Source organism: Parastagonospora nodorum (genome assembly GCF_000146915.1).
Source record: "Parastagonospora nodorum SN15 chromosome Unknown scaffold_2, whole genome shotgun sequence".
NCBI lineage: Eukaryota > Fungi > Ascomycota > Dothideomycetes > Pleosporales > Phaeosphaeriaceae > Parastagonospora > Parastagonospora nodorum.
The window spans coordinates 861,634-889,627 of record NW_001884550.1 but is presented as its reverse complement, the minus strand read 5'-3'; the positions used below and the strand labels follow the sequence as shown (position 1 = coordinate 889,627).

General features: G+C 53.0%; 10 protein-coding genes across 10 annotated transcripts; 3 read left to right on the top strand and 7 right to left on the bottom strand.

Moving 5' to 3' along the window:
• Positions 1 to 408: 408 nt before the first annotated feature.
• On the bottom strand, positions 409 to 1,107 carry SNOG_01480 (hypothetical protein; the record flags this gene model as incomplete). The annotated part of the gene is made up of 3 exons (XM_001792066.1): positions 409 to 615; positions 680 to 1,034; positions 1,097 to 1,107. The coding sequence occupies 3 exons, from the start codon at positions 1,105 to 1,107 to the stop codon at positions 409 to 411; spliced, it is 573 nt and encodes a 190-aa protein (XP_001792118.1).
• A 321-nt stretch (positions 1,108 to 1,428) lies between these two features.
• Positions 1,429 to 2,810, bottom strand: SNOG_01479 (hypothetical protein). Its single transcript, XM_001792065.1, has 4 exons — positions 2,524 to 2,810; positions 2,419 to 2,471; positions 2,189 to 2,343; positions 1,429 to 2,126 (listed from the first exon to the last, which is right to left on the bottom strand). Exons 1-4 carry the CDS (start codon positions 2,684 to 2,686, stop codon positions 1,664 to 1,666), a joined length of 834 nt encoding a protein of 277 aa, XP_001792117.1. The 5' UTR covers positions 2,687 to 2,810; the 3' UTR covers positions 1,429 to 1,663.
• A 139-nt stretch (positions 2,811 to 2,949) lies between these two features.
• SNOG_01478 (hypothetical protein) lies at positions 2,950 to 5,697 on the bottom strand (the record flags this gene model as incomplete). Its single annotated transcript, XM_001792064.1, has 4 exons — positions 2,950 to 3,929; positions 3,979 to 4,650; positions 4,701 to 5,575; positions 5,671 to 5,697. 4 exons carry the CDS (start codon positions 5,695 to 5,697, stop codon positions 3,032 to 3,034), a joined length of 2,472 nt encoding a protein of 823 aa, XP_001792116.1. The 3' UTR covers positions 2,950 to 3,031.
• A 213-nt stretch (positions 5,698 to 5,910) lies between these two features.
• On the bottom strand, positions 5,911 to 10,881 carry SNOG_01477 (hypothetical protein; the record flags this gene model as incomplete). Its single annotated transcript, XM_001792063.1, has 4 exons — positions 5,911 to 7,501; positions 7,738 to 7,773; positions 7,826 to 9,750; positions 9,988 to 10,881. The coding sequence occupies 4 exons, from the start codon at positions 10,879 to 10,881 to the stop codon at positions 6,181 to 6,183; spliced, it is 4,176 nt and encodes a 1,391-aa protein (XP_001792115.1). The 3' UTR covers positions 5,911 to 6,180.
• A 5,282-nt stretch (positions 10,882 to 16,163) lies between these two features.
• On the bottom strand, positions 16,164 to 16,607 carry SNOG_01476 (hypothetical protein; the record flags this gene model as incomplete). Its single annotated transcript, XM_001792062.1, has 2 exons — positions 16,164 to 16,438; positions 16,469 to 16,607. 2 exons carry the CDS (start codon positions 16,605 to 16,607, stop codon positions 16,164 to 16,166), a joined length of 414 nt encoding a protein of 137 aa, XP_001792114.1.
• A 1,809-nt stretch (positions 16,608 to 18,416) lies between these two features.
• Positions 18,417 to 19,372, top strand: SNOG_01475 (hypothetical protein; the record flags this gene model as incomplete). The annotated part of the gene is made up of 3 exons (XM_001792061.1): positions 18,417 to 18,516; positions 18,782 to 19,105; positions 19,170 to 19,372. 3 exons carry the CDS (start codon positions 18,417 to 18,419, stop codon positions 19,370 to 19,372), a joined length of 627 nt encoding a protein of 208 aa, XP_001792113.1.
• A 676-nt stretch (positions 19,373 to 20,048) lies between these two features.
• On the bottom strand, positions 20,049 to 20,954 carry SNOG_01474 (hypothetical protein; the record flags this gene model as incomplete). The annotated part of the gene is made up of 3 exons (XM_001792060.1): positions 20,049 to 20,299; positions 20,352 to 20,556; positions 20,675 to 20,954. 2 exons carry the CDS (start codon positions 20,952 to 20,954, stop codon positions 20,384 to 20,386), a joined length of 453 nt encoding a protein of 150 aa, XP_001792112.1. The 3' UTR covers positions 20,049 to 20,299; positions 20,352 to 20,383.
• Positions 20,955 to 21,108: 154 nt separating this feature from the next.
• SNOG_01473 (hypothetical protein) lies at positions 21,109 to 23,191 on the bottom strand (the record flags this gene model as incomplete). The annotated part of the gene is made up of 4 exons (XM_001792059.1): positions 21,109 to 21,688; positions 21,737 to 22,115; positions 22,165 to 23,123; positions 23,173 to 23,191. The coding sequence occupies 4 exons, from the start codon at positions 23,189 to 23,191 to the stop codon at positions 21,249 to 21,251; spliced, it is 1,797 nt and encodes a 598-aa protein (XP_001792111.1). The 3' UTR covers positions 21,109 to 21,248.
• Positions 23,192 to 23,780: 589 nt separating this feature from the next.
• Positions 23,781 to 25,232, top strand: SNOG_01472 (hypothetical protein; the record flags this gene model as incomplete). Its single annotated transcript, XM_001792058.1, has 3 exons — positions 23,781 to 24,260; positions 24,431 to 25,130; positions 25,153 to 25,232. The coding sequence occupies 3 exons, from the start codon at positions 23,781 to 23,783 to the stop codon at positions 25,230 to 25,232; spliced, it is 1,260 nt and encodes a 419-aa protein (XP_001792110.1).
• A 1,143-nt stretch (positions 25,233 to 26,375) lies between these two features.
• SNOG_01471 (hypothetical protein) lies at positions 26,376 to 27,860 on the top strand (the record flags this gene model as incomplete). Its single annotated transcript, XM_001792057.1, has 1 exon — positions 26,376 to 27,860. The coding sequence occupies one exon, from the start codon at positions 26,376 to 26,378 to the stop codon at positions 27,858 to 27,860; it is 1,485 nt and encodes a 494-aa protein (XP_001792109.1).
• Positions 27,861 to 27,994: the final 134 nt, after the last annotated feature.

Here is a 27,994-nt window from a genome sequence, read left to right as displayed (position 1 = left end):
AAACACCAATGTCTCCTCTTTTTAACCCGCATGATCCTCCAAACTTTGCACTCCTTCTCTTCTTGAGAAAAGCAATATACGATACTGTCGATGGGTCATTTGGAGTCACGATAACGTCTGTGGTTGTTTTGTCTAGCGCTGTTTAAACAATCACTGAAGTGGTCACATTGATGCTGCATAATGGTCTAGTACTGAAGTCCATGTGTCCAATAGAGGGGATTATTGTACCAAACATCCCATGCTGCCGCCCTAAGATATATCGATGCCATGCTGTTGGTACATGTGCCCCATCTTCTGATCTTGAATGCGCCAAAACGCCTCGCCAAATGCAATGCCAATGCAGCCTATACACCGTTTCCTGCCACCCCCGCTCGTGCCATCTATCCCCCTAATTATCCCAATCTTTCCCTAACTCAACCAAACCCACCAAAACAGCAAAATAACCGCCGCAAAGAAGCCCAACCAAACCTTCCACCCCACGCCCGTCTTCTCCGCCATCCTCAACATGCGATTCATGGTGCCCTTGAGCCGATTCCGCGAGTTCTCGAATTGGTCGTTCATTTTCTCGGCGAGGGAGGTCGAGTCGCGGATTTCGTCGCCGATGAGGTGTGTCAACTAGACGCGTGTTAGCACGCGCTCCAATCGCCCAGTGCAGCATGAATGGAGACGAAAGACGTACATCTTTCAGCTGCTTGACCTTGCTCGTCAAAATGCCCACGTGCTGATCATCATGCTGGCTCTCCAGCTCATCCAGCACCGCCGAACTGTACTGGCCGCGAGAATTCGGCGTCGCGGAGCGGAACGTCTCATTGCCTCCCCCTACGCCATAGCTACTCCCACCGGGATACAAATTGCCAGTACTGCTGTTCGACGCGCTGGGGTATGCAGCGAAGCCGGCGTCGGTGGAGGGCGAGGTGTACCCGTATCCACCGGAGCCGCCGTAGGGTGAACGAGGCTTTTGCTTGGATTTGGAGGGCGAGGTGCTGCGGTTGTAGGAGCTGAAGAGGTCGTCGCGCGCGTCGTTTCTGCCGAATCTGGGGTCTGGTTAACATCTCCAGGACTACGACTTTCATTGTCTGGGCTTGTTTGCGCGTACCGGCTGGACATGTTGTGTGGCGCGCAGAATGCGCTTCCTTGCACGACTATGGGATAAGGTTGGTGCGACGGTCGGCGATGTGAAGGGAGGGAGCGGGTGGGAGCCGGGTTGTGGAGGACACTTGTTCGAATGGGTGGGTTTCTTTGGGGATGAAAGATGATGATGCGTCGGAGCTTAGGTCGAGGCTAGGGCTAACGCCGAGGAACCACTGAACGCCCTCGTGTCCAGAACAGCGTTGACGTTCTGGGGATGATGCATCGAGACTTTCAAACAGTGCACCGTCCAGGACATATCACTCACCAGCGTTTGTAGAATTCAAGTCTTGATCCACGTTTGTATTCCCACAGAAGCTTTGATTGTCTGATTTATACAGTATAGTCCACGAACATCAAGAAAAGCGCATGTGAGATCCCCGCAAAACCCCCCCAACGACCGGATCCGAATGCCTCTGTACAAATACATTGAACCAATACCTACATGCGTTCCCTCGTGCCAAGGCGTGAAGATGACTTTTGCGCGTTCCAAACATGACCATGGCCTCTGTCTCTTCCAGTCACAAAAGAAAGCTTAGTTCTTGAGACCGATCTTGTTCAAGAGGCTGCCTGACCGTCCAGCGACGTATGCCTTGTCGTCAAAGATCTTGAGCAAGCTCTTCCAGACCTGGCCGGGATCTTGGCTGGCATCGACAGGCTTCCAGATGCCTGTCTTCTGGTAGTATGCGACAACAGGGCTGGTCTGGGCGTGGTATGTCGAGAGACGCTTCTTCAGGGTCTCCTCGTTGTCGTCGGACCGCTGGATCAATGGCTCGCCAGTCGCGTCGTCGGTCATGGGGGCCTTGGGTGGGTTGAAAATCTTGTGGTATGAGCGGCCGGATGCGGGGTGGACCAGACGACCGGTAATACGCGAGACGAGGAGCTGGTCGTCGATCTGGAGCTCAACTGCGTGCTGGAGGGGCTTCTGGGTGGCTTCGAGCATGCCGTCGAGCTTCTCGGCCTGGGTGACTGTTCGTGGGAAGCCGTCGAGGATGAAGCTGCAGTGAAGTCAGTATGCGATTGTGATGCTCCATAACCAATGTCCGAAATCTTGACGTACCCCTTTGCGCACTCCTGGTTGTTCTCGAGCTCGGTCTTGATCATGTTGACCATGATCTCGTCGCTGACAAGACCTCCGGCGTCCATGATCTTCTTGGCTTCCCGGCCGAGCGGCGTCTTCGCTGCGACTTGCGCGCGCAGCATGTCTCCCGTGGCCTGGCGCTATTAGCATCGCGGAATCTCGAAATTGAAGAAACTCAAATCCCATGAGTGCCTGGTGGTATGACGTACAAGATGGCACGCGCAGAACTTTTCCTTGATGCGTGGTGCTTGTGTGCCCTTGCCTGTACACTGTCAGCATCCATCCCACCATGTTCCTTCAGCATTTCGGCTCACCAGCTCCCGGTGGCCCCATCAGAATCATCCTGACGCTCTCCTGTGCCGACGACGAACCCCCGCCATGACCCGATAACCTGCCCTCGAGCTCGGCAATGCGCTGCTCGAGCTTGTGGACCGTGCTCTTGAGCTCGTTGACGGCCGGGTCTGTGGTGGGCGCCATTGCTGTGGGGTGTGAAGAAGACGGCGGAGATGTGCAGCTACAAGTCAATTTTGGCGTGGGGCGGGCGCAATGGCAAGTCGCAGAAAATGATGAAACGCAGCTTGGAGTTGAGGTTGCGCGCACGTTGGCAAGCAAGCTTTAGGGCCGGAAAGATGGGACGAGCTCGCGGGTACGGCGCGCACAGGCAAATGACGAACGGCAAAACACCACCGACCTCGGCACACTGACGTCGGCACCAAGGATGGCCTAGAACTCGCAACGGCGTCAGGAAGCAATCAAAATGCCAGATTGGACATGGTATCACTATGTACGCTTTGCACTCTGAACCAAAGATAAACACATCGTCTAGTCCTCCTCAGCCATCACCTTCTTCAGGCCCTTAATCTCAGTTTCATACTTCTCCACCTTGACTTGGCTTGCTGACAACTTGGCTAACAAGTATTGTACGCGGCCGGCAGTCTGTGCAGGCTGGTTCCTGAGCTTGCTCAATAGCAGCAGCTCGTTTTCGCACTTGTCAATGGTCGCGTTCTCAATCTTGGTTAGATTGGTAAGGATGGCATAGTCTAGGTGACTCTTCAGCACCTTGTCTTGTGCCAGGCGCTTGAAAGCTGAGTGGTACACCGGCTTGCCGGGCCTGATGGTCGATGGCCGTCCGTTCGGTCCGGAAATGATGGAAATGAGCTCAGCCTGCTCGAGGTCGCGGAGGGCTGACTCTCCACCCGTCTTGAGGATGTCGTCGAGCAAGACTTCGTTGTAGCGCAAGCTCTCCTTTTGGGCGAGCTCCTTGATGAGCATCCACGCCTGCTCAGGACTCCATTTGCGTCTGCCGCCATCATCTTCTGCGCCAAAGATGTACATCTTCAAAATCTCGGATGCAGACTGGTCGATGATTTCGTTGACAGCCTTATTTGGTGTCTCGCCAGTCTTGATCCTTCTTGCCAGGAATTCGAGATCTGTGAGGCGTCCACCAAGCAGATCAATACACGAATCCAGTTCAGCAAGATCTGTGCGATGTTGCGATGGAAGCTTCTTCTCGGAGCCATCCTTTGGCGCTGGATCGTCCTCGACATCAGCGTCCAAGTGAGTGACGACGAATTTCTTTGCCACATCGGGGCTGCAATCAGAGAGCGAGATCTGGCGGAAGACACGGTCGGGAAGCGCTTTGGATAGTGACTTGCTAAAGGCGACGTCGTTTGTAAGGAAGATCACATGAGCAATGTTTGTTGTGGTCAATCGAGCAGCCCTGACTACAGTTAGCTCAACACGAAGATGATGACGACCTTCGAACTTACCACTCAGCCATTTTGTCGTAGACAATGCCGCCCTCATGGCTCTTATGTAAGAAGTTGTCAATGACAACAACAGGTCTATGTTCCGGGTGGGCCTCGAGCCAATCATCATCAGCCAAGTTCGCGTCCCTGTCGTCCTTGTGTCTGCGCTCAAGGGCAATTTGCTTGAGAGCGGTAGTCGTAGTGTTCCAAATCTTGTTCAACTGAGTCTCCTGGGTTTCCGAAAAGCCAGTCTTCATACCAGTAGCACCTTGTGCAGCCATGTCGATCATGCCGCTGATACTGTTCATCCAGCTGAAGACGGGTTTGTAACCAACCGCCGCGGCCGCAGCGCTGATGGTTGGACTGTCGCCACGGGCTTCTTGGATGGGCTTGCAGTCAATAACAAGTTTGAGCTTGTTGTCCTGAAGGGCTTGGTCAACCACCAACTCCTTCTTGCCTGAGCCACGAGGACCCTGAACGATGATGAAGGTGTCCGCAGTCTCCATGAGCCATGTTTGAATCTGCTCGATATTACCTTTGCGGTCATCCCAGATGGCATCGTAGGAGTCATCTTCATCACGTTTGTGGCCTCGAATGATGTCGGATGCATAGCCTTTAATCCACTTGTACCACTTGTTGTCTTCAAGGTGGAGCGTTCGTGTGATATGAGCCTTGACGAAGAATGTGCGAATACTGGAATCTAGTCAATAATGATGCCAGCAAGCTCTGAATCTGAGACTTACGGGTCGAAAACAATGGCGACTGTACCGGCGATCAAAGCTGCGATGATCGGAATAATAATTCTCGGGTGATTGATAATCCAGTCCCTAATGTAGCGAGGCTTGATCTTCTGCTCATATTTGAGCCTCAAGAAAGTGCCCTTCTTGCCACCACCTTCGGCTTCTGAGACCAGATAGCCATGCATACAGTTCTTAGCCATGATCGCTTTGCCAATGCTCGAGTAGTCCAGGTAAGCAAACTTGGGGAGGACCTTGGAGTCTGACTCCTGCATGACAATGTCGCTCAGCTTGCCATAAGGTCTGAAGAATTGGAAAAGCTGCTCCTGGCTCAGGTCCACGGCCTCAGTCACGGAAGCTCCAGGTTCACCAGGGACGAATTCGACGCGTAGTCGAGGTGCTGGTAGACGCATCATGTCCTCAACCCATGGTCGTCCTTTAACGACTTTCGCGCGCATTCGCTTCCAGGGACTCCACCACGGCTTGACAGGCTCATCCCTTAGATACTCCTGCAAAGTCTTTTCAATCTCAGAAGTCGGGGTGCTGCCATCATGCGTGAACTTTACAAACGCTCCACCCTCCCTCACTCGGGGCAGAATCTCAGTACTTTCAATTGGCAAATTTCGCTTAGCTTTTGCGCGTTGAATCACAGTATTTGGATCCGTTCCAGACATGGCCGGGCTGATGAGTCTATCCAGTATTCTTGGCATAGGAAGACCCATGATTTTACGTATTTGGATAGGGAAGACATTGTTGAAGAACAGAATGCCTTCATTAGGTCCGGCGCTGATATGGCCTGTCTTGTCCTCGCCTGCTTGGAGCGAGGCATAGCGCCCAGCTGCGGGCCATGGCCGCGATGCTTGCAGACTTGACCATGCGAACTGTGAATGCGGTGTTATGAGTGTGGTTCTGAAGGCCTGTCAGGATCCATGGGAAGATCTGTAATTGTGTAAAGATCTTGCCTACCTCGTCACACAACACTGCAGTGGTCTTCGACCCGCATGGTATCTACCAATTTGTGGTAGCATGATCACTTCTGTTGCTATCGGTTCATTTCGCTCGTTGTATGCCCAGCAAACTTGTCGATCGTTGTCTCGTGGTCAGTCGTTGGAATGGGAAAGAGCTGACGTCATTTTTGCGCCTCACTCTTGGCACGAATTCATAGCTTGGTCTAGTTGTCGTTATAGCTACATGCACTTCGTCATAAGGCATCAAATTTCAAACGTAACAATCAAATTCAATTCGCTTATATACACAAATTGGTGCGAAAATCTTGTAAAACATAGTACAATGCAAATGCCGCCCAGATGACTCCACAAACTTGAAAGAGGTATCTTGCAGGCAAAACGAGAGGAAAATATGCGATAAAGATTCCCAATGCCAACTCCAACCCACATCATACATCTGTGGCCCGAAAACCCCCGAATTGTGACCCGTCTTTTCGTGGCCTTTTTCTTTCGTTACACATTATAGTCGTACAAATGGTCTAAGCAGCCACAGGAATAGCAGCGCCGCTGTTCTTGCCCAGTTGCAGGGGAGTGGCCTTGACGATACCACCAGTGACGGGCAGTTGAGTGGCGTAGCCAGTAAGGAATGTATCAACCTCGCGAGCACACTGGCGACCCTCGTTGATGCCCCAGACGATGAGTGACTGACCGCGACGGCAATCACCAGCGGCGAAGACACCGGGCAGGTTGGTGTTGTACTTGCCAGGAGGAGTCTTGATGTTCTTGCGTGGGTCAAGCTCGATCGCGTCGTTCATGACACGTTGCTCGGGTCCCAAAAAGCCCATGGAGAGCAGCACGATGTCTGCGGGGAAAAATTGCTCGCTGCCCTCGACGTGCTTCATGTCCCAGCCGCCACTGGCGGACTTGGTCCACTCAACACGGACGGTGTTAATACCCTTGACCTTGCCGTTGCCATCGTCAACAAAGTCCTTGGACATGACGCAGTACTCGCGCGGGTCCTTGCCCATGTGGGTCTTGACTTCGTTGTGACCATAGTCGGTACGGAAGATACGGGGCCACTGTGGCCATGGATTGTCGCGGGCACGCTCTGGCGGAGGCTGAGGCAGCAGCTCGAAGTTGACAACAGACTTGGCACCGTGGCGGACGGAAGTACCGATGCAGTCGTTACCCGTGTCACCACCTCCAATGACAACGACGTGCTTGTCCTTGGCAGAGATGTAGGCATCATCAGCCAATTCGGAGTCGAGGAGCGACTTGGTGTTCTTGTGCAGGAACTGCATGGCGTAGTGAATGCCGTCCAAGTTGCGGTTGGGAATGGGCAAGTCACGAGCTACGGTAGCACCAGTTGCGAACACAACCGCGTCGAACTCGCCACGAAGGGAGTCGAGGGTAACTTGACCTTCCTCGCCGACAGTAACACCAGTCTTGAAAGTGACGCCCTCTGATGCAAGGAAGTCAACACGGCGCTGGACAACCTTCTTGTCGAGCTTCATGTTTGGAATACCATACATGAGCAAACCACCGACACGGTCGGCACGCTCGTAGACGGTCACAGTGTGGCCAGCCTTATTGAGCTGATCTGCGCAAGCCAGACCAGCAGGGCCGGAACCGATGATGGCGACGGTCTTTCCGGAACGGTTCTGGGGCGGCGATGGAACCATCCAGCCCATTTCGAATCCACGGTCGATGATGGCGCACTCGATGGACTTGATTCCAACGGGGTCCTCGTTGATTCCGAGAACGCAAGCACCCTCGCAAGGAGCAGGGCAGACACGACCAGTGAATTCAGGGAAGTTGTTAGTCATAAGTAGTCGGTTGAGAGCATCGCGCCATTGGCCCCTGTTCAAAAGTTAGTACTAGCTTTGTACAGTAGGCTACAGGCTACATGTCGACTACGATGGAAGGCGAACAAGGGCATACGATAGCCTGAAGCTATACACAGCGTCATGCCGTTGCGATTGAAGCTCAGCGAGACTGCGTATAGCTTCAGGCTATCGGATCCGCTGCTGGCTATTGCACCCTGGTTGAATTCCATCGTCGCCGACAGCATGTAGTATCTTAAGAATGCAACTTACTGGAAAACAAGCTCGTTCCACTTAGGGATAATGTTACTGACATGAAGTTAGCTTTGTTTAATAGAGAATGTGTACATTAGTCTCTTACCTGATAGGGCAACCTGTATCGGACTGGCAGAAGGGAACACCACAGTCCATGCAACGGGCGGATTGGTACTTCAGCTCGTCCTCGTTGAGACGCTGCGACAGCTCTTGCCAATCACGAGTACGTGTCTTGGGGTTGCGGTACTTCTCGGATCGGCGTTGATACTTCATGAAACCGCGGGTCTTGTCCAAGACAAGTGCCTTCTTCTTCTCGGCCTTTGCGTCTGTGACACTCTCTTCGATGTCGAGCAGGTCGCTCTTCTTCTTCTCCTTGGCTTCGTGCTCGTGTTCGGCCTTGCGAGAGTCCTCGTGCGCAGTGCGAACAGGGTTGCCAGCGAGGAGGGGTAGAGGGTACTCAGACTTCTTCTTCTCAGCAGCCTTGGCCTTCTCCTCCAACAGTACGCGCTTGTAGTCGACAGGCATGACTTTCACGAAGCGAGGCAGTGCGCGGGTGAAGTCGAGGAGAATACGAGCAGCCAGCTCAGAGCCAGTATAGTGGTGATGATCCTCAATCAGGCCGCGAAGGAATGCAATCTCCTCAGGCTCCTCAATGCCAGAGAGTTCGACCATCTCCTGGTTGACTTTCTGCTCGAAGTCCTGGTGAATGTCAAGGACGTAAGCGATACCACCGGACATACCGGCAGCAAAGTTGCGCCCAGTGGAGCCGAGGACGAGAACACGACCTCCAGTCATGTATTCGCAGGCGTGGTCACCGACACCCTCAACGACGGCGGTAGCACCGGAGTTACGAACGCAGAAACGTTCAGCAGCGATACCGCGGAAGAAGCAAGTGCCGCTCGTGGCTCCATACAGACATACGTTGCCAATGAGAACGTTCTCTTCAGCGCGGTAGACGGCATTTCTGGGTGGGTAAACAATCAGACGGCCACCAGACAGACCTTTGCCGACATAATCGTTGGAATCACCCTCAAGCTCCAGGGTAATACCAGGTGCGAGATAAGCTCCAAAGGACTGACCAGCAGATCCACGAATGTTCACGTGAATCGTGTCTTGTGGCAAACCAGCCTCGCCGTAGCGCTTGCTGATCTGGTAGGAGAGAGTGGCTCCAAGAGCACGGTCGGTGTTGATGACATCGCATTCGATGCGAGCAGGGAGACCCTTCTCAAGAGCGAGCTCAGACTCTGCAATGAGCTTGTTGTCAAGGCGCACGTGAAGACGATGGTCCTGCTTGCGAACGTTGAAGGTGGCAACACCAGGGCGAAGAGTGTGTGCTGGTGTCAGGATCAAGGACAGATCAATGTTCTCAGTCTTTGCAGTGCGAAGGTCATCACGAACACGTAAGACCTCGCAGTGGCCGACCATGTCGTTGATGGTACGGAAACCAAGCTTTGCCATGATCGCACGGAGCTCGTTGGCAATATAGTAGAAGAAGTTGATCACGTGCTCGGGTGTACCGGTGAACTTCTTCCTGAGCTCGGGGTCCTGGGTAGCGATACCGACTGGGCATGTGTTGAGATGGCAGTTGCTGACCATAGTGCGATTCTCTAGCTGGAATTCGTGACCTGAGACTTCAATTCCACGGTAGGAACCTGTGACATGCTCAATCGATCTGATGGGGCGACAATCCTGGTTGTAGTACTCTCGAGTGAATGTCATCCGCTTTCGGGGAATCTTGAGGTGGTGTTGGAATTTTTCTGAGCCTTTTCCGAGATATACAATATACGTCTTAGGAAAGGTACCATCCTGGCGGCGAAAGCTTTGTCCAGACACAGAATTGTCCTGAATATCAACCCCAGTAACAGCAATCCCGCAAGACAGAGCTAAATCCTTCAGATCATAAATAATCTTCTTGTGGTCATCTCCCATCTGGATCACTCTGTAAGCATTATGACTCTTAACATAGCAACCATCACTCTCCACTAGACCAGCAATGAAAGCAAGACGGTCTTGTTCTCCAGCTTCCATGATCTGTTTCGGTATGCCACCAGATTTATTATGTAGCATAGATAGAGTTTTGAGGCCGTCAAGAACTGGATTCCAGAAATTGCCCCCTTCTGTCTGGTATGTGGATGATATCCTATGGGCGTAGACATCAGAGTTAGAGTAGTATCCATTGCGAAGCAGAGTTCCAGCAGTAGATGTAAGACGTGATGATAGTTTGAGGGGTGCAGCACCGTCTGGACATTGTCTGTTGATTGATCTGACCAATTCATGCAGCCAGACTTCAGTTTCACGATCTGAAGATGCAACCTCTGCAGCTGTAGCTGTGCCATCTCCCATCCAGATTCCAAGAAAGTAGGCGTCAACAGGAAGAGGAGCGGTAGCCTGCGCTCCTGAAGTTGGAGCAGGGACAAATCGCAGTGGAGCCCGGTAGAGTTTCAGGTGAGTCTTCTTCGCTTCTTTGGAACATAATCCTTCAAACTTGTCCACACTCATTCTGAACATTTCATTGTTGTAAACCACCAGAGGATCCACAAGATGATGGTGCTCAGAAAGAAGGATGGAATGAACAAGCTGAGCCTGATCTGGTGAGGCAAACCTGCGAAATACTTTGCGAATTCCACCACAGCTGCACAGCTTGTTGTCCAGTGATCGACGGACACTCTCAAACTTGTTGCTGTTCTGCGGTTCAATGTCCATAGCAGAACTCTCCTTCACACTGGAAGAGTCGGTCATAGTCAGATCTGAGGATGGACACTGTCCAGAGTACTCAGACCCAAGCTCTGAGCTTGGTAGGACTGCATTCGAAATTGTACTCTCACCAATATCAAACACAGTTGAGGATGTGTCAACTTCGTCCTCATCCACAGCCAATTCTCCTAGTGCAATGACCTGTTCACCACGTCCACGCCAGTATAGGTTGATATGGTCATGAAGTGACTCCCTAAAGACTTCAGGCGAGTTGTCCAGTTCATTCTCAGCAAGGTACTGGAGATATCGATCAATAGACGTGGAGTAAGTGAGATGACCTTCGTGAAAATGCTGGTCAAGAACGCGGTCCGCGTAATGGTGTAGCTTCTTGTCATCGAGGATTGGAAGAGCAGTGTCCTCGTCGTTATCCCATTCATCAATGAGGTCTCGGAAGAATGAATCTGCCATGACTTCCAATTGGAGGTCCCCGATTTCTTGTCTCGGTTCATGACGATCACATCGTGACATCCAGGTAACAGTATTTTCGGTGCATGATGGAACACATGCAGATGTGACCAACAATAACTCGTGATCAGGAGTACATGTAAATGAATCCACAACATTAGAGTTGTACCGCAGGTAGGAGATCTTGCGAAGATCCCCTTGAGTTGAATCGGTTGTGCTGGTGCATAGGACTTCGTGGTCATCCGTGTCATAGAGTGCATCCCCGACTTGGATGTCAGCAATGCGTTTGGGGCCTTGCTTGGTTCGAACGACAGTGGCGGTTTCCAGGCATTTTCTCATCATAATACATCCCATGGCGATGAGTGGCGTGGTCGCAAAGCCCCACTCTTCAGCACCCAGCAGACAGGCAATGGCAACATCGCGTCCAGTACGGAGCTGACCGTCGGTCTGAACGATTACACGACCGCGGAGGTCGTTCAAGACGAGAGTCTGATGAGTCTCAGCGAGACCCAACTCCCAGGGCAAACCAGCGTATTTGATACCAGTCCATCGCGAGGCGCCAGTACCACCATCGTGACCGGAGATGAGAATGTGGTCGGCCTTGGCCTTGGCAACACCAGATGCAACAATACCGACACCAGTTTCGGAGACGAGCTTGACGGAGACGCGAGCGCGGGGGTTGGAGCACTTCAAGTCGTAGATCAGCTGCTTCAGATCCTCAATGGAGTAAATGTCGTGATGAGGAGGAGGGCTGATGAGACCGACACCAGGAGTGGAGTGACGGGTCTTTGCGATGGAGCCAGAGACCTTGTGGCCGGGAAGCTCACCACCCTCACCAGGCTTAGCACCCTGAGCCATCTTGATCTGGAGCTCATCGGCATCGGCAAGGTAGTTGGAAGTTACACCGAAACGTCCAGAGGCAATCTGCTTGATGGCAGAACGCATCGTGTCACCATTCTCCATGCGCAAGCTGCGCTCTGGATCCTCACCACCCTCACCAGTGTTTGACTTTCCGCCAAGTCGGTTCATAGCTACGGCAAGGGTAGAGTGAGACTCCATGGAGATGGAACCATAGGACATGGCACCAGTGACGAAGCGGCGCACGATGTCAGTCCAAGGCTCAACCTGGTCAATGGGGATCGGGGCGCGGTCCTCGAAGTTGAAGTCAAGCAGACCACGCAGTGTGCAGTCCTTGATACGCTCGTATTCGGCCATGGAATAAGCCTCGTATGACTTGTCGTTCTTGGTGCGAACAGCATCCTGGATGTTGGCCATGGCAGTTGGGTCGTTTACGTGCGGCTCACCTCCAGACCTCCAATGGTACTCTCCAGTCTCAGATAGACCAGGAATCTCGACAATGGGACGGGTTGGGAAACCCTTCTCGTGCAGGGCAAAAGCGTCCTGAGCGATGAGGTCGAAAGTCATACCCTTGATACGCGATGCGGTTCCAGTGAAGCATCGGTCGACAACAGAGTCATCAAGACCAAGAACCTCAAAGATCTGGGCTCCCTTATATGACTGTAGGGTAGAAATACCCATCTTAGACATGACCTTCAGGATGCCACCATCGCAAGAATGCTTGTAGTTGTCGATAAGCTGCTCAGCGGTGAGCTTCTTGCGAATGAGACCTTCCCTGTGCATCTTGAGAATACACTCAATGGCAAGGTATGGGCTGATGGCGTCGGCACCATATCCGACAAGGACACACATGTGGTGAACCTCACGAGCCTCACCAGTCTCGACACACAAGAGCGACATTGGATCGCCACTTGTTGCGGACAAGATGATGATGTACCATACCGGTGGCCAAACAAGCAGACACGGGAACTCGGTCGGGCGAAGTTGCGCGGTCGGTGAGGACAATGATGTTGTCATTGTTGTTGACGCCCTGCGCGGCTTCCTCGCAGATGCGGTCAAGCGCATTCATGTAACCTTCTGTGCCCTCACTCTTGGGAAAGGTGATGTCAATGGTCTTCACCGTCCATGCAGAGTGCACCTTGGATGTGTTGGTCAAGGCTGTGAATTCCTCAATCGACAGGACAGGTGATGGCAGAAGCATACGGTGACACTGTGACTCGTCCATCTCGAGCAAATTACCCTGAGGACCAACGTAAGCCTCGAGAGACATGACGATAGCCTCTCGGATAGGGTCAATGGGAGGGTTGGTAACCTGGGCAAAAAGCTGGCGGAAGTACTCGTAGAGTAAACGAGGCTGTGTGGCCAAGCACGCAAGAGGAGCATCGTTACCCATCGATCCGAGAGCCTCCTTGGAGTCTGCTGCCATGGGACCGAGAAGCAAGCTGACTTGCTCAAGCGAGTAGTTGAAGGCACGTAGGCGCGGGTCTTCGTGTAGCTTTGTCTCTGTCAAAGTGTATGACAGATCAACACCCTTCTCAACCACAGATTTCAATACCTTGGGTAGAGTCAACAGGTTCTTGTCAATCCATGCGCGGAAGTCGTTACGCTCGGAAACAGTCTTCTTCAACTCAGCGTCATCGACAATGCGACCTGCGACAGTGTCGACAAGCAACATCCTTCCTGGTTGAAGTCTGCCTTTTTGAACGACACGCTCAGGCTCAATGGAGATGGTACCGACTTCGGAAGCGCAGATGATGCGATCATCATCGGTCACGTAGTATCGGCAAGGGCGCAGACCGTTTCGGTCCAAGTTGGCACCGCAGTACCGACCATCTGAGAATGTGAAGAGCGCCGGTCCGTCCCACGGCTCCATCATACAAGCAGCCCACTCGTAAAATGCTTGCTTGGCGGGATCCATGGTGTTATTTCCCTGCCATGCTTCAGGCACCATTAGCATGACGGCCTCGGGCAACGAAAGAACGCCGTTAATTGTGAGCAGCTCGAGGACGTTGTCGAAAGCTGCAGAGTCAGAACCACCGTCCTCGATGATTGGGTAGAGTAAGTCGAGTTCCTCGGCGAAGAGACTCGACTTCATGCCACCCTCTCTTGCTCGCATCCAGTTCTTGTTTCCACGCAATGTGTTGATTTCACCATTGTGAGCAGCCCATCGCAGCGGTTGAGCCCGGTCCCAGGATGGGAATGTGTTTGTGGAGAATCGGGAGTGCACTAGAGCAAAGTGCCCCTCGTAGTCCACGTTCAGCAGATCGTGGTAGTATTCGTACACCTGGACAGGAGACAGCTGACCCTTGTATACAATGTTCTTGTTCGACAGGGAGCAAATGTAGAACCAGTTGTGAAGACCAATGACATGCGTTGACCTCTTCCGTAAAACGTATAGCTGACGCTCAAAGTAGCCGTTGTCGTACTTTTGTGCCCAGTCCGCGTTGGGCTCTCGTCCTGTTCCGTATGCAGCCTTCAGGACGACGAAAGGCTGCAGAATGATGGGCTCTCGTGAGAGTGCTGCCGGTCCAAGAAGTGTGGAGTCGCGTGGTACCACTCTCCAGCCGAGTACTCTCAAGTCTAGCTGGTCTGCAACGTCCTCGAACATCGACTTGGTCTCCTCCAGGATTGTGGAGTCTGGCTTGAAGAAGAGGTTACCAGTAGCGTACTGGCCAAGCGCAGGCAGTTTGTAGCCTTGCTCTCGCTCAAATTCCTTTAGGAAGAATCGGTGGGGGATGGATGTCATCACACCAGCGCCATCGCCGTCTCGGGCGTCGGATCCGACTGCTCCTCTGTGAGTCATGTTGCACAGGAGCGACCGGGCGTCAGAGATTATTTTATGCGACACGATACCCTTGATGTGGGCGGCGAAGCCTACACCGCAGGCATCTTTCTCATTCTCAGGATCATAGAGACCCTGCTTCACCGGAAGGGCCCCAGCCCAGGATTTGTTCTTATACTCCGGGCCATCTTGGTACTGAAAAACGGATGACTGCTCCTCTTCAATCTGGGTATCTTGTGGCAAGTTGGTATCTTCCGCGAAAGTGACTTTTCCCATGGTATCGGCGAGGGCCGAATTCTGGGAATATATGGTGGGGTATCGTATAAGTGTTGGCGGATCGCGCCTGCTCTATAATGGTAGAAAGAAGTCTGCAAACAATCTGTTAGTGCTTGATATCAAACGATTTTGCTGAGTGGCTGTGGTTCGAGGTTCGAGGTGCGAGGTTCGAGACTCGGAGCTTTGAATATGCACTAGCTCTAGCCTCGAAAGAAAGAATGTACGTCTGCCGATTGGTGTCGCATGCGTCTATCAATCCACCGCAAGCGCAGACAATGCTCTGATTCGGTCACCCGCGAGAGAAGGTTGCCCAGAGGAGCGCAGATGAGACCGATGACGACGTGCGGGAACCGATAGCTGGTCGTAGTACCCCAGGATGTGCTGATAAGAACCGGCAAAATACGACGCGCGGGGCTGCTTTCGAAGGAGCGTAGGTTGCCACTTGATTCTTGCGCGACAAGCAGCTTGTACGTGGCCATTGGGGAAGAGGTGCGACGATGGAGGGTGGAGGCGACATTGACTTACTGGTTGGTGTAGTGGGTATCGACGGAACTGGCAGTATGATCGCGAGTTCCGGCAGGCAACTTGTAGTTGATGAGAACGAAACAGGTGGGAAGAAGCGGGCGGTCGGCAGCGCTGGTTTATGAAGGGGAAATGGGAGTGGGAGTGGGGAATTCGCAGACACGCTAGAGGTACCTTCACTTTGGACACGCTCGAGACCGGTAATTGGCTCCTGGAGGGACTGCCGTAGATGCCAGGGTGATCTCCGCCGTCTGCTCGGAGCGTTTGATAATTTCACGGGGCCTTGGGTGCAGTCTTGGTATTCTCATTGTACAACTTTCTACGTGTCGCGTACTTCTTCCTGAGTGAGAAGCACATGCCAATATCTCTCCCTCCGCTGCACAAGGAGCCGCCGATTCCCTCCCGTATGTTTGCAGCCAACACCACTGTCTGCAACCTTCATGACAGTGAGGTACGTGTCGAGGTCATCTTTAGCAATACTCGTATGCTGATTAGCTGCGCTGGCATATTGGAACCGTTCACACGCATTCGAAAATTACCCCACGCTCTTCACGCTCTTTTTCTGCCGAGTCGTGACAATGCTCGCCTGCTGGTTGGCTTCCTCTGGGGCGGTCAATGCAGCTAGCAGAGCCGATACCGCAAGATGACTGCGTTGATGCGTCTCTCCCGCTGGCCCCATCTCCACTCCGCAGCCCACGCATCATGCCTGTCGCTTCATTCGCCGTCGGCAGCGCTTCGGTGGACTCGTCTGCAGTCGAGTAATTTCATGCTGTCTCTTATCGCACCGTAACGGCGGAAATCTGCGCGTCGGACCAGACGCGCCCGCACATCATTGGCCGGAGATATTTTAGACCCCGCCATTGTCCACCATTGTCCAGCGGAATGCAAATATGTCTCGTGCGCATTCGTCGACATCATCGCTTCGCATACAGAGTATATGGGCGGGTGATCCCCTGCCAGGCGTAATGTCGAAAAGCAGCCTCCTTTGCCTCATGATCCTCGTTCGCCTCAGGCCTGCTCGGGCGACGCCGTCCACAATTGCCACGCCTTGCAAATCAGCCTGGTCCCTATGATCGGGATAACTCGGAAGGGCACCAGCTAACGGCAGCGGAGCCTTCTCGTCTAGAATTTCGATGAGTCACGAGTACGTACGATTCATCCATCTCACCTGTATCCCGAGGATCTGTGTATCCAAGCTCGCTGGCCAGGCCGATGTCGCCTCATCCGCTGCGTGTGAAAATGGTTGAGCGGCGGATAATCGAGGAACGGTTGCCCGTCCTAGAGGCGCCATGATTATGAGCTAGCACCAGCGAAGCCATACATGGGGCTGTGGCATGTAGGCCCTCTACCTCAGGATTCATGTACATAATATATGCCTACATCGAGCCTGATGGAATTAGCCGTGGGCGTCAATTCTCCGTCCCGGAAAAGTCTACACCTAGGCTTGACATCATAACATCTCCTCATAAAAACACGGCCTACCTACCTACCATGGGGGTCGTTCGTCGGGATCCGAACATCTCTTTTCCCGAACTTTGCAAGAGCCCTGGTCAAATCGAGATTGCGCCCTCGTGATACTTTGCATATTGCTTTTCCACACCCTCCTCCAATTTTCCGAGGGACATCTCGCCTCAACGTTCCCCGCATCCATAGCCTACCACGCTTTACACGTTGCACCCGATCCATTGCACAGTAGTTCGCCCGAAGGTCCGTGCGTTGCAGAGATCTCGGAGCGAACATGGTTTATAGATCTCGTACCAATTAGCTGGGCACTATTAGAAGACCCTTGAGGCGAATCACGACGGCGCCCTCAACGCCTTACAATGCTTATGTATGCAGGGTCACCAGGCAGCGGCAAAACATTCGTGCCCGCTCTGCACCTGCAGCTTGAGCCGATAGACTCTAGAGATATACTTATTTTAAGCTCCTAGAGAAGCCTGAATATATGCGCAGATGTAAGATGCTCTGCCCAATTCTGTAGAGGTCTTTGAATATGTACAGGCTGCATCTTTACTTCTTCTCGTTGGACAAGGCGGGCACGAACTTTGTCGGCGCCTGGTGGGGTGGCAGAGTAAGCTTACACCATGCACCACCGTTTCCGAAGCTCTCCGGACATGCTGCATCTACGAGCGTAGCCTTCATTACAGCATGAAACGATGAGAAGGAATGAAGACATTTAGTCTCAATCGAATGCCGCCACACAGCGTAGTTTGCGCCCATGTTTTCAATTGGCCCAACACCGACCCAGAAATGAGTGACAGTCTCGCCAGGTCCTCCGTGCTAGAGCATTTCACTTATGCAGGGCATCCATCCTAGTGCATCTGACAGCTCAGACCCTGGCCAGACAGTGGCGAGCAAGTATCCACAAGGTTTCCATGCTACTGACAATCTCAGTCGAAGAGAACAAGTCCCGTGAAGATCAACGCTCACACATCTAGATGATACAGGAGATCTCTACGTTCCTTTCCTGACAGTGCTGGTTTGGATGCCTTCACAAAAACACTCGAAACACGAACAGTCTCAATACAAACCCTCGTACGTCATCAGGATGCACGATAAAGTTGCATCAAAGAGAGCACACCCTCCGGACCACATTAGTTTTTGACTACTTGACGATGAGGGATCCCTCCTAATGAAAAGCATATGCCAGCGGTTCTAATTTAAGCCTTGGGGGTTTGGGGAAGACGATGCTAATGAGCAAGTCCTTATTTCAAGACGACTTCTGCCGTCGTACCATCAACGCACAACACAAGCGACAATTCAAAGACACCGCCATTTGGAACCTTCATCCGGGTCTGCATCATGCTTTCTCTGACGATGTATGGGACTGCAGCGAGGCGAAATTCGGGATCATCCTGGCACAGCATTCGACCGATCGTTACGTGAAGAGTCGCCCGCGCAACCAAATCATCTGCTTCTGACCATAGCTCCATGGGTACTACGGATCCAAGACCTCTCCTCAACGATGATTCGGGACATAGTGATAACGATTAATGTCTCAGCAGGTTATGCTCGTCAAGTTGGACAATGATGGACCCAATCGCTAAGTACGTTGCCTCGTCCTCGCCGTGTTCCATCCAGAGAACTGCCTTAGGACATCATGTTACGCTTCAACTTCACTAGGGCAACGATAAAATTCCTGCTCACTTCTGCCGCCTGCGACGTAAAGCTGATGTTCTTTAGAGCTGTACTTGATAAAAGTTTATAGAGGAGCCTGGATATATACGTTGGTACAAAATGCTCTGATATTTGAATATATACAGGCTACCTCTTCAGCTCTTCTCGTCAAGAAAAGGCAGGCACGAATTTTGCTGGCTCCTGCTAACCGGTGCAAGGGTATTGCCTCATAAGTTGCGAAACCTTGCAACTGAGCGAATGTGGGATATCGCGATGACTTTCGCGCTCAGTCGAGTGTCCCGGAGATTCATGGCCGTTACGCATGACGTGGTGTAAATGCCACTGCAGGTGGCATAAGAAATCGCTTGGACTACAGAAGCGTCGCAAACAGAGTGTTCGGTCCAGCTGTCAAGGAGTTACATGACGACTTTGCCGAAGAGGTTTGGAGTGCAAGCACTGCCAAATTTGGCGTCATCTTGGGAATGCCGTCGATCAGACGATACCTGAGACGCCGCCCACTTGCAAAGCACGATATCATCAGTATGAGTACGGAATCTTCCCAATGCTATGGCATGCGGTCCGAGGAACTTCCATGGCATGATCGCGACGCGCGTCAATCGAGAAGCACAGAGTCGACAAAGAACAATGAATTCCAGCAGCATTCAATGTCGAGTACGTTCCAATCTTGTCCGCCCGCCATCTCGGTCGTCTTGTCTTTCCTGCTATGCATCCACAGTACAAAAAGCAGAATCGTGGTACTCGACACCTGGTGCAAACGTTATGCCTACCAAGCTGCACGAACTTGCCATCGAACGCATGTGGGGTGTTGCCATGGCACTTTCGCTAGGACGGGTCTCTCGGGTGTCCATGATGGTCTACCACGAGAAGCCATACGAACCATTGAGGTTGCCACCAGAACACTACCACAGGCCAGAATAACACTCTAACAAGGACCCATTACGATTATGGCCGGCTCTTCTCCCAAGTTCGCCTGTGTACTGTTCGAATTGGGATACGAGATGAGATTTTTTTTGTATTTGCGATGAATTGGTCACTTGTCTATTTACCAGCACTTCCTCAGGAGTCTGTTCTTTTGATGACCCCCTTGGCACGAGATGTTTGATCATACACGACTTATTCGCTCGACTGCCACACGCTCACATGCTGAAAGATTTCGTTACCATTCAAACGCATTACCTAAGATGCATTGGCGAAGCAACGTCGATGAACGGAGGATTTGGCATCCAGCGCCTATTCCAAGGCTCGATCCCAGTCATAACATGCGGATTATCAACCTCTGACATGCCACCAACGGATTCCAATCTTCGTAATGGTAGCGAAAGCGACTGAGAACACGCTAATGAAGTGCTTACACGATTGATTTGCTCAATGTACAACAGTCACTTTCATAGCCTAGGGCTATATACACAGGGCCTTGCCGTCGAAGTTGAAGCCCAGCGATGCTGTAAATAGCTCCGCTAGTGGCTGCTATTGTACACTTTCCATCTTGATTGATAACCTCCAGTGCGAATCCCAAGGTTGCTAACGCTATTCCAGCCAAATGCTTGGCGGCCATGTTGCAAAAGGCGGTGAATCAACAACATTCGCGGCAACAGACAGGTATCGTAAAGTTGATATTTCATGTACGCTGAGTGCTATGCTTGTGCGACTTTTCCATACTGCAAACATGCCACGCTCAACGCGCGCACAGCAGATGTCCAACCCCACGGCAGCCCCACTGGCAAGCGCACCAAGACTCCAATATCTGCATGAGCCTACCCGCTATCCAATGCCCAAAAGCCTTTTGTGTATCAAACCCAACCCAAATATGAACGTTGAAAAGTTCGTGATCGCGTGGAGGGAGACCTGGTGTTTTGTCAGCCGCTTGCGTCTGACGCAGCGGAAGCTGGCAACGTACCAAAAGACACAGAGAGTGCAGCTTGCAACTCTCTAGTCCTTCATCTCGTCATCGGGGTCGACAAAGTCCTCGTCGTCGTCCTCCTCGTCGTCGTCGCCGAGCTCCTGGTTGGCCTTGGCGAAGTCGATGTTCTTGCCGCGCGTGCGGGATCCGATGACGTTAGCCGTATCAATCTCCTCCATGTTGTCCTCGTCGGGCTCCTCGACTATTCTGATGTTAGACGGAAGCATACTCGCTGTTCACTTGGGAAGCATACCTTCACCGGCCTGATGTGAACGAGTTAGCTGTTTGCGCCTGTGCATGCTGGATTCAGCGCGGAAAACGTACCTGCTCCTCAGCACCAGACTCATCACTGGAGTCGTCGTCCATAGACTCCTCCACGGTGTTGTCCTCGGGTGCCTTGCCCTTGCCTTTGCCCTCGGCAGCGGGGTCCTGGACACCCTGCATCTGGTTGTCCTGTTGTGCAGACATGGTGATCGCGGCTGGTAGTGCGTGGGATGTTTCGAAGGGGTGCAGTGATTTGGATGAGTGCGATTGAAAGGTCTGTGAGCTGTTTGTTGTTGCGATTGCAGAGCGGGAGAAGTCAAGGTGACCGCCTGCCATTTCTTCGTCCCATGCAGCTAATGCCGCTAAACCGGATTGGACACGATTGCCCCGCCAACGCGTCTTCTTGGTGTAGGAGAGCAAACACGGCGACAATTGGCTCGCAGCAACTGACTTCGAACTGGACAAAAGACGGCGCTTGAAAAGCGCTTATAGCAGTGCAGTCGAGTTTCAGATGCATTCTCAATGTTTGGTATTTACTTCAACCCAGAAACCCCCAAATCCAGTCTACCTAAGACTTGTTGTTCATGAAAGTCATGACCATCAATCGTCGCCCTCCACCTCGCTCATTGCTCAGTGGTGGAACAGCCTAATGTGCTGCTCAACAAACGTGATACCCAGCTTCTCCGCAGTCTCAAAGACGGCACCATCGTTTTGACTTCCTGTCGGCGCTGCAATGTATGCTGCACCGCTCCTCTGCGCCCTGAAAACGTTGTCGATGAAGGGGAAGAACGCGTCGGAGCTGACAGCGACACCCTTCAACTTTGACAGCCACTCTTTGCGCTCTTCAGCAGAGAAAGGCTGTGGTACCTGGCCTTCTTCAAAGTGTGACTCAAAGTCTTCGCGCTCGATACCCTCCTCAGGAACAAGGCCGGAACAGAGGAGATCGATGGCATTGGATTTTGACGGGCGCTTTGTGCCCTTTTTGAAGTTCAAGCCGAGTGTGCGGGAGTGGAAGCGCATCCACCAGTTGTCTGCCTTGTCACCCGCGAGACGCGTGCAGTGAATGCGGGCTATGGTAATGTTAGACTGTCACTTTAGATCGTCATGTTATCACTTACACTGCTGGCCTGCACCAAGACCGATGATCTGCCCGTTGAGCGCGTAGCAGACACTGTTTGACTGAGTGTACTTGAGCGCAATGGTGGCAACTGTCAAGTCTCGCTGAGCTGACTCTGGCAGAGTGCCTGAGTTCTTGGGTACGATGACGTGGTTGAATGTGTCAGAAGGCACAATCTTCGCGTCGTTACGGTGTTGCTTGAGGGTGATGCCGAAGACCGTCCTTGTTTCCTCGGTCGCGGGTACGTATTCGGGATCCATCTGAAGCACAAGGTATTTTCCGCCCTTCTTCTTCTTGAGAATGTCAAGCGCCTCAGCAGAGTAGCTTGGTGCAATGACACCGTCTGACACTTCACGGCTGATGATCTTTGCAGTGGGTAGCTACCACTTGTCAGTATCCGTAATTCTTGCTCAGGAGTTCTCAACTTACATCGACCTCGTGCGATAGTGCAATCATGTCGCCGAAACTTGACATCCTGTCCGCACCTCGTGCCCTAGCATATGCCTGGGCGAGGCCAGAGTTCTCGATGCCTTCAATATCATCAACCATGTACACCTTGCGTTCACCCTCGCTCAGAGGCACACCGATAGCGGCACCGGCAGGCGACACGTGCTTGAAGCTTGCTGCGGCGGGGTAGTTGAGCGCCTGAGAAAGCTCCTGCACCAAAGGCCACGCGTTGAGCGCATCCAGGAGGTTGATGTATCCCGGTGCACCTCCTAGAACCTTGAAGGGCAGTGGCTTTTCTGGCATCGCGACGGTCGCGGGCTTCTGATGGGGGTTTGCGCCGTATCGAAGGGGCAGAAACTGGTTGCCATCTCCTGCGTACTTCTTCCTGAAGAACTCCGATATCGCGCTATCGTATGCTGCAGTCTGCTCGAAAGCCTTCAGCGCGTATCGCTGCTTGCTCTGCTCTGAGACCTCGCCGTCCTTCTTAAGCTCGGTGAGGAGATCATGGTAATCGTTCGGATCGCTGATGATTGTGACACGCGCATGGTTCTTCGCTGCGGCCCTGAGGAGCGTGACACCTCCGATGTCAATCTCCTCGACAGCCTCTGGGATGGTAACGTTGATCCTGGCGACGGTTTCGGAGAAGGGGTATAAGTTGCAGACAACAAAGTCGATTTTGTCAATGCTGTTCGCTGAGAGGTCCGAGTCGTCCGAGTCGAGATTGCGCGCAAGAATGCCTCCATGCACAGCTGGGTGTAGGGTCTTGACGCGACCACCGAGCATTTCTGGTGCCTTGGTGATGGCAGAGACATCCTCGACAGGGAAGTTGGCTTGACGGATCATCTTCGCCGTACCACCAGAAGCGAGTAGCCTGACACCGCATTCGTGCAGTCCTTTAGCCAGGTCAAGCAGACCTGTCTTGTCGTAGACCGATAGGATGGCTGTTGTGGTTAGTCTGGATTGGCTCTTCCTACAGAAAGTGAAATTTACCTGTCTTTTGGCCTGCCATGATGATTCTCTACACCTCGTAACTCTTCAGAGATGTGACTGGAAGAGAAGAAGTAGTAAATCCAAAGGGAATTGCTACCCCAACGTGAAGATGCTATTTCAAAAAAAGTTGCGCAGCCCCGCGATCCCGCGTCACTACCCCACCAGCTTGCTAGCTGTTCCTTCCGCGATCGGGATTGGTCAAAGCTTCCTTCTCAGCACAGGTGTACCTAAATATGCTACTGACCTCCGGCGCATCAGCAAACCTCGTACGAACAGACTTTTATAGCATAGTAAAATCTGCAAATCGAATTGGAGTATATCCCCTCTTCTTCTCAAGCGCTTCGTGTAATGATCATGACTGTCAATTGCGTCTGCCAGCAAACCTCGGTCGTGCGTGACTTTGCTGATGTCTCAGTATCAATGTCGAACTCGCTGATGTCAACATGAACCTATTTTCGCTGACAACACACATAATCTGTCATTATAATTAAATCAGAGGCCTGATTTCCATTCAAAGGCAGAATCAAAGGCTTGCGTACCTGTGACCGTGCGGTGCTGGACGGCTTATCGTCAATCGGACAACCGCGCGACTAATACGCTACGACACCATGCCCACACCGTCCGATACCCAGGAAATCATCAGCAACCTCAAGTCGGTGCTCCTCGAGGTCAATGGACATCCATACCCAGAGGTCGCATGTCCAGATGGCGTGCCCAAACGCGCCTCTGTAGCCCTCATCCTACGTGTACAGCCCAGGTACTCACATTGGCCCACGTCCTCAGAGAACGCGTCGCCTACTTTTTTTCCAGACTCACCGACCAAGCGCCGTCGCTCTTCCGTAACCTCAAGCCACAAGCTGAACTTTGAAGATAAGCTTAATGCCTTCTTCGAACAGGACTGGGTGAAACATGGTGATCCTGAGCTCCTATTCATCAAGAGAGCAGCGCGAATAGGTGACAAATGGAACGGCCATGTCGCGCTGCCCGGCGGAAAGCGAGACCCAGAGGACGCCGATGACGCGGTCACAGCTATGCGAGAAGCCCACGAAGAGGTGGGCATAGATCTCAGCGACGGTAATGCAATAGAGGTAGGGAATCTGCCTCAGAGAATTGTGACTACAAGCTGGGGAAAAGTGCCGTAAGTTCCTTCGAACGGCTGTGCACACGGGGGGTAATACTGATGCGTCGTAGATTGATGGTTTTGTGCCCTTACATATACATTCTCACCTCTCCGTCCTACCCAGCGCAATGCCTACAGCCGACCGAAGTGGCCTCCTCCCACTGGGTGCCCCTCCGCGCCCTCCTACTCCCTGCTCTTCGAACGCAAGAGTACGCCGACGTGAGCGCCCGTCTAGCAAAGTCTGAGCTCGGCATCAAGCGATGGTTTCTCCAGGCTATGCTTAGCAAGATGATGTTCGCCGCAATACATCTCGTACCGTCCAACTCGACGCATTGCTCTACAATACCAGACTTTATACTGGCGGACGAGCCATCGACTGGCCTCATGGCGCGAGTCAAGGACACACTGAAGGGTATGGAAGGCGGTCCAAGAGACAAGAAGCCACCACTTCTGCTCTGGGGCCTAACATTAGGCGTTGTGAGTGACTTCCTGGAGCACATCCCGCCTCACAACGCCTTGGAACTATGGACGTATCCTACGTTTACAAGCTGGGACGTTCGGTTTGTCATGTGGGCCATGTCGTATCGGTTCAGGCAGCAGAAGTCAAAGGAGATGAGCACGTCAAGCATGGCGAGCAGTTCCGATCCTGGTACTCCACCGATACAAGACTTGCGAGGGCTGGGCAGCGAAGGAATAGGAAGCCTCTACAACGAGAAGCCAGGCGAAGTAGGCATCGCAGGCTTGGGCGTAGGGAGAGGGTGGGGACGGACTGGAAGATCAAAGATGATTGCAAGAGGCGCGGCCGTCAATTCCATGTTGGGAAGGATATTATCCAATCGTGAGAAAGGCCGTAGCTACAGCACTTGTTGCGAGAATCGGCGTTGCCGCTCTTCTGGGCTTTGCGGCTTGGAAGACATTCAAGCAGAACCGGTGGCACTGATTTTGGACATCCTTACACATTTACAAAACCTTCCATAGAGCGTGCGTTGAAACCTCATGAACCTGTTCACAAACGTACGCTTTTCGTACCATCTCACAAATGATGAGCGAACACTACGTCTGGTGCATCGCGGATCTCCACATGCAACGTGGAATGGTGGCGCGTGTTGGAGCAACCTCGGCGGAATGTAGTCAGCGAATCAACCGGATCGACCTGTGCCTGAGACTAGCCGAGGACCCTGCAGGACCCGAATTTTTGCGATTCACAGAAGTCTCTGCTGAAGCTGTTGGAGCAATTGCTCGCCAGCCCAGGCTGCATTGGCTGTTTGAGAAACAGTGGGGAGACATGGCAATTGCAGATCCCGATGCCTCGCAACCAGCACCGTTCTGGTGGGCTGCTGTGCGCTGAAAGCGGGCCGGTAGAAGCTTGGGCGCCGACCTCCAGGCGAGCCCATGGAGGGAGTGCAGGGAATCAGCACGCCATGATGGGTGCAAACTGGCGGTCTGTCTGCCGACAAATGCCCTAACACTGCGCCAAGACAGCGGTTGTAAATGATCTGCTGCAAAAATGTGCGCCCCAGACGATACACGGGGGCGGCATATCGAGGCTAGGGGAGACATGCTGCACACGCATCAGAGACCTCAAAGACTCGCCCAACGTGTTGCGAGCGCATTGTCTGCATGCGTACAGTGCGGTGGCGAGAATATGGAGACGCGGTAGGGCAGAAATATCTGAGAGCGGCTAGCAGTGAATGCTGTGAGCTGGAGCTGTCTGTCTCGAACGCCTCCTAGCACACCCTAACCTTCCCGAGCAGGCGCTACCAGGCCAGGGTCCACCAAAATTCCCTCCACCGCCTGCACACGCATCGCTTTTAAATTCTGCGGTGTCCCGCCTGCTGTGCTCCTCAACCTCTCCTGCCCCTTGTGAAGCTTCTTTTCCCCTCGTTCGTTCGAGAGTCCTTGAGCTTTGCCGTGCTGCAACGAAGCCGATCTTCGTTCACACCATCAGCTCAACAACCGACCTACGTCCCAACAAGACCCCAACGCTGGGCCCCTCACCACTACTCCCTCAAGTACACCGAGGTTCTTGCCCCCTGCACTCAATTCTTCACTGCAATTGATCCTGCATCCTCGTTCCACCATCATGGCCACCACAACTGCCCGCGCTCAGGCTCCAGCCATGAAGAGGAACGTCACAACAGACTCCTCGCCCTCCACCCACGCCAACAACTCGCCGTTCGACTCGCCTGCGGGATCGGCTTCCAACACCTCGCTGTCGTCCCTTGACGAGAGTCCCGCTCAGTCCAAGAGCAACCGCGGTGTGCTTCTCGACACATACGGCAACGAGTTTGAGATTCCAGACTACACCATCAAGCAGATCCGTGATGCCATCCCCAAGCACTGCTTCGAGCGCTCAGGTCTTCGTGGTCTCGGCTACGTTGCCCGTGACATCGCTTCGCTTGCGGCCGTCTTCTACGTCTTCCACAACTATGTCACACCCGAGACAATTCCCTCGACTCCTGTCCGCGCTGGTCTGTGGGCCGTCTACACTGTCATCCAGGGTCTTTTCGGTACCGGCCTGTGGGTTCTCGCCCATGAGTGCGGCCACCAGTCCTTCTCTCCCTCCAAGGTGTTGAACGACACCGTTGGCTGGTTCTGTCACTCCGCCCTCCTCGTCCCATACTTCTCTTGGAAGATCTCGCACGGCAAGCACCACAAGGCCACTGGTCACATGGAGCGCGACATGGTCTTCGTCCCCAAGACGCGAGAGGTCTACGCTTCGCGTATCGGAAAGATGATCCACGAGCTCGATGAGCTGACCGAGGAGACTCCCATCGCCACTCTCCTCCACAGCATCGGTCAGCAGCTCGCTGGATGGCCTTTGTACATCATCCTCAACGTTACCGGACACAACTACCACGAGCGCCAGGCCGAGGGCAAGGGCAAGGGCAAGCACAATGGCCCAGGCGGTGGTGTCAACCACTTCTTCCCATCCAGCCCTCTGTATGAACGCAAGGATGAGCACCTCATCCTGCTCAGTGATCTTGGTATCGCCATCACCCTCGGTGCTCTTACCTGGGTTGGCAAGAACTTCGGATTCGCCAACCTCTTCGTCTGGTACATCCTCCCCTACCTCTGGGTCAACCACTGGCTTGTTGCCATCACCTTCCTCCAGCACACCGACCCCACCCTGCCCCACTACGATGCCAACACCTGGACTTACACTCGTGGCGCCGCTGCCACCATCGACCGCGAGTTTGGCTTCATCGGACGGGAAATTCTCCACGGCATTGTCGAGACCCACGTTCTCCACCACTACATCTCCACAATCCCCTTCTACCACGCCGACGAGGCTTCAGAGGCTATCAAGCCTGTCATGGGCAGGCATTACCGCTCGGATGTTGAGGGCGGTCCTATTGGCTTCTTGAAGGCCATGTGGAAGAGCGCTCGCTGGTGCCAGTGGGTCGAGCCCAGCGCGGACGCCGAGGGCGAGGGCAAGGGTGTACTCTTCTTCCGCAACCACAACGGTCTCGGTGTACCTCCTCAGAAGCTTTCTGCCCCGGTGGCCAAGTCGACTGCTGGCCAGCGTGCGAAAATGGAGGTTGGCCCTGAGTCCGACAACGAGTAGAGCTTACGATACGATATCACGATTTGTAGCAGGACTCTTTGCAGTCTTTGGCGTTTTGGTTCGGCTCGTTGGAGCTTTTTTATTATCTTTCCATTCCTCGAGTGCGGATTAGAGCGTAGACAAGTAGAGCATCT